At 43.3% G+C, this 9,083-nt stretch overlaps 1 protein-coding gene across 1 annotated transcript; it reads right to left on the bottom strand.

The window, feature by feature from the left end:
* Positions 1-278: 278 nt before the first annotated feature.
* Positions 279-8,864, bottom strand: LOC135537977 (mucin-5AC-like). The gene is made up of 9 exons (XM_064963987.1): positions 8,400-8,864; positions 7,758-8,275; positions 5,719-7,573; positions 5,463-5,527; positions 5,108-5,262; positions 4,055-4,773; positions 3,818-3,882; positions 3,504-3,658; positions 279-880 (listed from the first exon to the last, which is right to left on the bottom strand). The coding sequence occupies exons 1-9, from the start codon at positions 8,862-8,864 to the stop codon at positions 369-371; spliced, it is 4,509 nt and encodes a 1,502-aa protein (XP_064820059.1). The 3' UTR covers positions 279-368.
* Between the last annotated feature and the right edge of the window lie 219 nt (positions 8,865-9,083).

Below are 9,083 nucleotides of genomic sequence, written 5' to 3'. Positions count from 1 at the left end.
TTTCATGAATATGAATATTTTCTAGTAATATTTTTTGTCCGTTGCGTTATGCTAATTAGTGTCAGTTGATGACAATTCTCCCCGGATCCGGGAGCGGTAGTTCCAAGAGTTAACATTTAAAATACAGAAACACAGCAGGTATGATCCATTTTGCATCATAAGATGCTGTGTTTGCTTCATACGATGCAAAATTCATCACACTGGCTGTATTTCTGCATTTAAAAGTTGTTTAAAATCTTAATGACTTGATTACTGACATGCAAAAACTGTAAATATTCCCCATGTTGTGCACATTGTACTCTCTGTTGCCCATAACAGCTGTTAGGCAGGCACAAGGGTTCATAGGCAGGCACAAGGCTTCATGTCCACTAAGAAGACCGTAAAAAAGTCTGGACATTGTTCTCAACGGGGAGGTCCAAGAGTACGATAACATTGTACTGAATAATCTTTGGTTCTATATAACAATAAGATGCCCACTGATATCCAGTCTCTTTGGTGTGGTATTGATGAAAAGGCATTTGGATACTTACCTCTGAGACCACTTTGCCAGCCAGAGCCTTGAATGCTGAAGAAGACGGGTTGGCAAGATCCGAGGTGAATTTCTCATCGAGACTGAACCGAAGAATCAGGGTTCCTTCACTAGGAGATGGAGGGTTAGTTAGTGCGACTGCAGTGGTGGTGGCTACTGCCGGAACAGCGGTGGTGGTGGTTGCTGCCGGAACAGCGGTGGTGGTGGTTGCTGCCGGAACAGCGGTGGTGGTGGTTGCTGCCGGAACAGCAGCGGTGGTGGTGACATCTGCCAGAGTGGTGGTGGTCACCGCTGCAGTTGGAGCAGCAGTTGTTGCAGCGGAGGTGGTTGCATTAGCCATTGTAGTAGCACCTGCAGAAATGCAACATTCAACGCAATGTTTACATTTTGCAATTAATAAAAAAATATTGGTCACATACACGTGTTTAGCAGATGTTACTGCGTGTGTAGCAAAATGCTTGTGCTTCTGGTTCCGACAGTGCAGCAATATCTAACAATTAATATCTAACAATTTCACAACATATTCCGAAAACACACAAATCTAAGTAACGAATGGATTTAAGAATATATAAATATATGGGTGAGAAATATCAGAGTGGCATAGACTAAGATACAGTATAATATTATAGAATACCTTTATAAACATATGAGATGAAGTGTCTGATCAGTTGTGTTTTGGGATCTCATGAAGGACAGAATAACAACATAACTGTATCTTTGAATGTATATATTTCCCAGTTGTCAGGGTCATACCCAAATTTTGGGGAACTGATATGATTAAAATTGAAACCATTTGTGGGAAGATGTAATGTGATTTTAGACTTCTAAATTAGAGAATTGTTTTTCATATGAAGTCTTAACCAAGTCAGTGGCCACGCCCACCCAAGCACAGACATTACATTACGACAAAAGGAGGGAACACCCCTTTTCCCCCGAGTGCATAAAACCCACTCGTGACGAAATGTACAATTAGTCAAGAAAACGCAGGGACGGGAGTCCCCACGTTGAAATGGCAACTACTCTACAGAACAAGCAGACGGACATTGTTGAACCGGACGTTGCGAATGTTTAGGAAATCTACAAAACTAAAGATGCACACATTCACAGTCTGCAGCTGTATATGTGGAATAGTCTAGGAAACTCGACCGAAGACGAGAGGAGAACATTTCACAATCAAACGACCGAATTGTACTCTGAAAGATCCATTCTGGAGAACATTTCCCTATAGAACGACCATTGGTACATCTGACGTATCCATTGTAACAGAGTTACAACTATAGAAAGACTTGATCTCTGGTGGACACAGCCAGAGAATTTCTGTCGACCGACTCTCCAGCAGACAGACCGAAGATTTCGTCAAAGAGACAACAAGACATACAGGCATGAATATATATATATATTGCAATTCTTTTCAAATGAGCGGCTGTTCATGTGAAAAGTATTATCATTTCAATGAGCCTTTTTATCAACTGTGTGTAGTGGTTCCCATTATGTCTTTCCCACTCTTTATCTGTCCCCACCCCTGTCCATTGTCTACCAAGCCGTCATATCGGTTTAGTCCACTAGGGACCCTTTATTGCATTGTGTTAGTAACCAATAAGCACCATGTCGGTGTCCGCAACATGGCTGGTTTTCCTTTTGTTTCCTCTGGTTTTCCTTTTGTAGTCCATGATTGGCTGTAGACCCTGCCACATACGTATTGAGCCGTTGAATTGTGAACCCACTTTGTCTCTATACTGACGTTTTGCCTATTTGATTGCCATGTCGGAGGGAATGACTACTCTGTTTGTATTCTTCCATATTCCCAGTCACCTTCCATGTTTAATGCAGTGGTTCGTGTTTTCTGTTTTGCGCGAATACTGCCATCTATCCACGGTCTCTGGTTAGGGTAGGTTTTAATAGTCACAGTGGGTGCAAAATTCCTATACACTTCCTGATAAACTCAGTTATCGTTTCAGTGAATTTGTCCATATTATTCTCGGAAGCTACCCAGAATATATCCAAGTCCACATGATCAAAACAGTCTTGAAGCATGGATTCCAATTGGTCAGACCAGTGTTGAATAGTCCTCAGCACGGGTACTAACAATTTGAGTTTCTGCCAATAGGAAGGGAGCAGAGAAATGGAGTTGTGGTCAGATTTGCCGAAAGGAGAGTGGAGGAGGGACTGGTATGCAACCCGGAAGTTGGAGTAACAGTGGTCAAGTGTTTTAGCACCATGAGTACTACACTCAAATTGCTGATAGAATTTAGGCAGCATTTTTCTCAAATTTGCTTCGTTCAAATCTCCAGCTAAAATAAATGCAGCTTCAGGATATATGGTTTCCAGTTTGCATAAAGTCCAGTGAAGTTCCTTGAGGGCCATCGTGGTATCAGCTTGAGGAGGGATATACATTTGATTGTGAGGTATTCTAGGTCAGGTGAACAAAATGACTTGTATGTTCCTGTATGTTATCACAATTACATCATTTGTTGTTAATCATCAAACATACATCCCCTCCTTCTTCCCGGCGAGATGTTTATTACTGTCGGTGCGATGAACTGATAATGCAGATTGCTGGACCAACTCCGACAGTATATCCCGAGAAAGCCATGTTTTCGTGAAACAGAGTATGTTGCAATCCCTGATGTCTCTCTGGAAAGAAAACCTTGCCCTAATCTCATCAACGTTGTTAATCAGGGACTGAACATTAGCAAATAATATACTCGGGAGAGGTCATATTGCTGGTATTGCTGGTCATAATGCTGGTAGTGCTGGTGAGTTACCGTCGCTCTGATTTCTAATAGTGCTTCCCAGCTGTAATAAATAACACGTATAGTTTCTGGGCAAACAATGTGAGAAAAAATACAGAAAAAAACGAAACACTGCAAAGTCTCCTAAGAACTAGAAGCGAGGCAGCCCTATCTTTCCGAGCCATCTAGTGTTTTTTAGTGTGTGAGAATAAGAAAAGAGATGTGTTGATGAATTGTCTTACGTGTGACCACAATGGAGGATGAATTGATAGGTAAGGTCAGGCCAGACGTGTTGGAAGTAATGGCAGTTTGTAAAGTTTGTGCTACCAGGCTATCGTTGGGCACTGAGCTGATGTTGTTGAATATCACTGTAGACTCCACCACAATTGACCCTGACCTGAGAATAACATGAGAAAAATGTTAAAAACTTTTACAAGCGTTACTTCAGTAACAACCCACTCCCAAGGCATACTAAATAACAATACTCATTGAAATGTTATTTTCCTCCATCATCCACACTGTTTCAAAGACATTCAGATGATAATTATGTACCCACCTGAAACTATTGACAACAGTTCGAAGGAATCTGGCTCCAAATTGAGCCTTGAACAAATTATCCAGCTGAAAAAAAATGTATACAGAATTTTAAGTTATATTATAATAACAATTCAACAATGTAAGGCTGGTATCAAGATGCCATATGATGAATTATGACGAAGATGATCATGATTATGATTTTGTCATGCGTCTTTCAAATAACTAATGACACTGTATTAAATTGAATGAAAGTTACCTGTGTAGTCACATGATTTGCCAAAGCCAGGAACTCTGGTGACCTGCTGTTGCTCAGAGAGCTATTGAAGGTCGATGTCAGACTGAACTGCAGTGACAGTTGTGGGCTGGTCAGTGGCGCCTCTGCTGCACGGGATGCCGTTGTAGTTGACACTTGGATAGTTGGTACTGGGGTAGTTGCTACCGGCTTAGTTGGTAATGGGGTAGTTAGTACTTCGGTCAAATTGGTTATAGGAGTGGTTCGAGCTGGAGATGTTTTTACTACTGCAGTAGTTGGAGGAACTGTTGTGCTGACTACTGGGGTAGATGGATGAGCTGTTGCATTTACTGCTGGAGTTGTTGGAGGAGCTGTTGCATTGACTACTGGGGTAGATGGAGTTGCTGTTGTGTTGACTATGGGGGTAGTTGAAGGAGCTGTTGTGTTGACTATTTGGGTAGTTGACAACGATGGGGTTGTAGTTGATGGTGTTGAAGTTGTATTGCTTTGTGTTACAGGTCCTGATGTGACATTGACAGCACTTTGGGCTGATGTTAACACATTTATGGGCGCTGATGTTCCACTGGGCACTATGTGTGTTGTTGACAGGTTCAGAGGATCCGATGTTGCATTGACAACCGTGTTTGTGGTTGACCTGTTTGAGGGGGCCGAAGTTGCGTTCATGACCATATATGGTGTTGATATTGGAGGATCTGGAGTATTAGTTGTAGCTGAGTCAACTCCTGGAAGACACAAATCATCAGATATCATTATGTATGAATAGCAGAAGATGTATTGATGTTAAAGAAAGAAAAAAAAATTAAGCATCGCACACAGCTTTGACAACATCTGATCACTGTTAACGATCAGAATTGTATTGTGACATGACAAGGTAGAATAGATTACTTGATGTCCAATCAATAATCGTTTATAGGAATTTGTTTCAGTTGTTATAATATGCTTATAATGTTAAACAGTTAAGTAATATAGAGACCAGATAAATCTAATTAATTTAAGGTAGAGAGAGTGCTTGGAAATACTAAGTCATTTAGAGTTCAGAATATTAAGGTTTCGTACTTGTTGCCACGATAGAAGTTGTGTTCAGTGGGAGAGAGATATAAGAGCTGTTGCTTGAGATGTTCTCTATCAAGGTTGCAACCACTGCACTGGACTCAGGGACTGAGCTGGCATTGTTAAATATCAGCTTAGCATCTACCACAACCGAACCTTGACTGGAATACAACAAAATGAAAAACAATTAATATGATTCCATCAGTAAAGCAAATTCATATTTAAATGCTATGACAAATATGAACACTACCACAATTTAATGATTTCTCTTTAAATTAATTGATGAATACAATGTCTATCTTAAAATGTATTCCAATAATGGCCCAAAATCTAAATGAAAAACTAAAGAATAACTAAGTACCTGAAACCTAGAACCTCTGTGCGATTAAAACTGGATCCATATTTGTTTCGATAAACTGTGTCCAGCTGTAAGCGTAATATAAGCAAATTTAGAAATTTGTCTTGGGAACTGAAACATTGACATGAACAATTAGAGGGAATGTGTTTGACAAAATGACAAATATGAAAACTTATTTTAGGGATGAAATGCCCCTTTAAGAAACTGTACAAATGAAGATGAACAGTATTAAAAGAGTGGAAAATAAACCAGAATTTACCTCTGTAGCCACACTGGTTACTAATGCTTGGAACTCTGGTGAAGATGCATTATTCAACTCTGCAGTGAAGATTTGCTCTAATTTGAACTCCAACTTAACCTCTGGTGGTGGAGGGGCCGGTGTTGTGGTAGTGGTTGAAGAACCAGTTGTAACTGTGGTCAGAAAAGCTGTGGTTGTTGTTAGAGTAGCTGTGGTTGTTGTGGGAGTAGCAGTGGTTGTTGTGGGAGCATCTGTGGTTGTTGTGGGGGATTCTGTGGTTGCTGTGGGAAGAGCTGTGGTTTTAAGAACAGCTGTGGTTGTTGTTGGAGCAGTTGTGGTTGTTGTTGGAACAGCTGTGGTGAGAGAAGCTGTGGTTGTTGTGAGAGCAGCTGTGGTTTTTGAAGTAGCGACCGTGGTTGTTGTGGGAGATTCTGTGGTTGTTGTGGGAATAGCTGAGGTTGTTGTTGGAGCAGCTGGGGTTGTTGTGAGAGCAACTTTAGTAGTTGTGGGAGCAGCTGTGGTTGTTGTTGGAGAAGCTGTGGTTGTTGTGTGAGTAGCTGTGGTTTTAGAAGTAGCGACTGTGGTTGTTGTGGGAACAGCTGTGGTTGTTGTGGGAACAGCTGTGGTTGTTGTTGGAGAAGCTATGGTTGATGTGGGAGCAGTTGTGGTTGTCGATGGAGTATCTATAGTTGCTGTATCCCCAATTGTAGTTGTCGTGGAAGCTGCTGTGGTTGTTGTCGGAGCAGATGTGGGTGTTGTGGGAAAGTATGTGGTTGTTGTGCGAGCAGCTGTGGTTGTTGTTGGAGAAGGTGTGGTTGATGTGGGAGCAGTAGTGGTTGTTGTTGGAGTATCTGTGGTTGTTGTAGCCCCAATTGTAGTTGTCGTTGGAGCTTGTATGGCTGTTGTGGGAGAAGCTGTGGTTGTTGTTGGAGCAGATGTGGTTGATGTTGGAACATCTGGGGTTGTTGTTGGAGCAGCTGTGGTTGTTGTGGGAACCGCTGTGGTTGTTGTGGGAGCAGTTTTGGTTGTTTTTGGAGTATCTGTGGTTGTTGTAGCCCCAATTGTAGTTGTCGTTGGAGTTTGTATGGTTGTTGTGGGAGAAGCTGTGGTTGTTGTTGGAGCAGATGTTGTTGTTGTTGGAACATCTGGGGTTTTTGTTGGAGCAGCTGTGGTTGATGTGGGAGCAGATGTGGTTGTTGTTGGAGTATCTGTGATTGTTGTAGCCCCAATTATAGTTGTCGTTGGAGCTTGTATGGTTGTTGTGGGAGAAGCTGTGGTTGTTGTTGGAGCAGATGTGGTTGATGTTGGAACATCTGGGGTTGTTGTTGGAGCAGCTGTGGTTGTTGTGGGAACCGCTGTGGTTGTTGTGGGAGCAGTTTTGGTTGTTTTTGGAGTATCTGTGGTTGTTGTAGCCCCAATTGTAGTTGTCGTTGGAGCTGCTGTGGTTGTTGTGGGAGCAGCAGTGAGTGTTGAGGGATGGCTGTGGTTGTTGTGGGTGTATCTGTGTTTGTTTTGGGAGCAGCTGTGGTTGTTGTTGGAAGAGTTGTGGTTGTGGTTGGAACATCTGGGGTTATTGTCGGAGTAGACGTGGTTGTTGTGGGAACAGCTGTGGTTGTTGTGGGAGCAGCTGTGTTTTTTGAAGTAGCGACTGTGGTTGTTGTGGGAGATTCTGTGGTTGTTGTGGGAACAGCTGTGGTTGTTGTTGTAGTATCTGTGGTTGTTGTAGCCCCAATAGTAGTTGTAGTTGGAGCTACTGTTGTTGTTGTGGGAGCAGCAGTGAGTGTTGAGGGGATGGCTGTGGTTGTTGTGGATATATCTGTGTTTGTTGTGGGAGCAACTGTGGATGTTGGAAGATTTGTGGTTGTGGATGGAACATCTGGGGTTGTTGTCGGACTAGCCGTGGTTGTTGGAGAAGCTGTGGCTGATGTGGGAGCATTTGCGGTTGTTGTTGGAGTATCTGTGGTTGTTGTAGCCCCAATTGTAGTTGTCGTTGGAACTTGTATGGTTGTTGTGGGAAAAACTGTGGTTGTTGTTGGAGCAGATGTGGTTGTCGTTGGAACATCTGGGTGTGTTGTTGGTGTGGTTGTTGTGGGAGCAGCTGTGGTTGTTGTGGGAGCAGCTGAGGTTGTTGTGGGAGCAGCTGTGGCTGTTTTGAAGCAGTGACTGTGGTTGTTGTGGTAGATTCTGTGGTTGTTGTGTGGTTGTTGTGGTAGCAGCTGTGGTTGTGAGAGCAGCTGTGGTTTTGTGGGAGCAGCTGGTTGTTGTGTGAGATTCTGTGGTTGTTGTTGGAGCAGATGTTGTTGTTGTTGGAACATTGGGGTTTTTGGGAGCAGCTGTGGTTGATGTGGGAGCTGTGGTTGTTGTTGGAGTAGTGGTTGTTGTAGCCCCAATTATAGTTGTCGTTGGAGCTTGCTATGGTTGTTGTGGGAGCAGCTGTGGTTGTTGTTGGAGCAGATGTGGTTGATGTTGGAACATCTGGGGTTGTTGTTGGAGCAGCTGTGGTGTGGGAACCGCTGTGGTTGTTGGGGAGCAGTTGGTTGTTTTTGGAGTTCTGTTGTTGTAAGTAGTTGTGGTTGTGCTGTGGTTGTTGTGGGAGCAGCAGGAGTGTGGTTGTTGTGTATCTGTGTTTGTTTTGGGAGCAGCTGTGGTTGTTGTTGGAAGAGTTGTGGTTGTGGTTGGAACATCTGGGGTTATTGTCTGACGTGGTTGTTGTGGGAACAGCTGTGGTTGTTGTGGGAGCAGCTGTGTTTTTTGAAGTAGCGACTGTGGTTGTTGTGGGAGATTCTGTGGTTGTTGTGGGAACAGCTGTGGTTGTTGTTGTAGTATCTGTGGTTGTTGTAGCCCCAATAGTAGTTGTAGTTGGAGCTACTGTTGTTGTTGTGGGAGCAGCTGTTGAGGATGGCTGTTGTTGTGGATATATCTGTGTTTGTTGTGGGAGCAACTGTGGATGTTTTTGGAAGATTTGTGGTTGTGGATGGAACATCTGGGGTTGTTGTCGGACTAGCCGTGGTTGTTGGAGAAGCTGTGGCTGATGTGGGAGCATTGCGGTTGTGTTGGAGTATCTGTGGTTGTTGTAGCCCCAATTGTAGTTGTCGTTGTAACTTGTATGGTTGTTGTGGGAAAAACTGTGGTTGTTGTTGGAGCAGATGTGGTTGTCGTTGGAACATCTGGGTGTGTTGTTGGAGCAGCTGTGGTTGTTGTGGGAGCAGCTGTGGTTGTTGTGGGAGCAGCTGAGGTTGTTGTGGGAGCAGCTGTGGTTGTTGTGGGAACAGCTGTGGTTTTTGTGACTGTGGTTGTTGTGGTAGATTCTGTGGTTGTTGTGGGAACAGCTGTGGTTGTTGTGGTAGCAGCTGTGGTTATTGAGAGCAGCTGTGGTTGTTGTGGGA

This window comes from Oncorhynchus masou, unplaced genomic scaffold, assembly GCF_036934945.1.
Source record: "Oncorhynchus masou masou isolate Uvic2021 unplaced genomic scaffold, UVic_Omas_1.1 unplaced_scaffold_8806, whole genome shotgun sequence".
Classification (NCBI taxonomy): domain Eukaryota; kingdom Metazoa; phylum Chordata; class Actinopteri; order Salmoniformes; family Salmonidae; genus Oncorhynchus; species Oncorhynchus masou.
Note: the sequence above shows the minus strand (reverse complement) of the source record. Positions and strands in the feature narration are given on the sequence as shown.

Coding starts and splice junctions, on each gene's coding strand:
- LOC135537977 (XM_064963987.1), bottom strand. CDS start 8,864: ATGTTCCAACGACAACCACATCTGCTCCAACAACAACCACAGTTTTTC. Junction 5,528..5,718: donor TAACCAGTGTGGCTACAGAG/GTAAATTCTGGT, acceptor TTACGCTTACAG/CTGGACACAGTTTATCGAAA. Junction 5,263..5,462: donor ACAGAGGTTCTAGGTTTCAG/GTACTTAGTTAT, acceptor GTTGTATTCCAG/TCAAGGTTCGGTTGTGGTAG.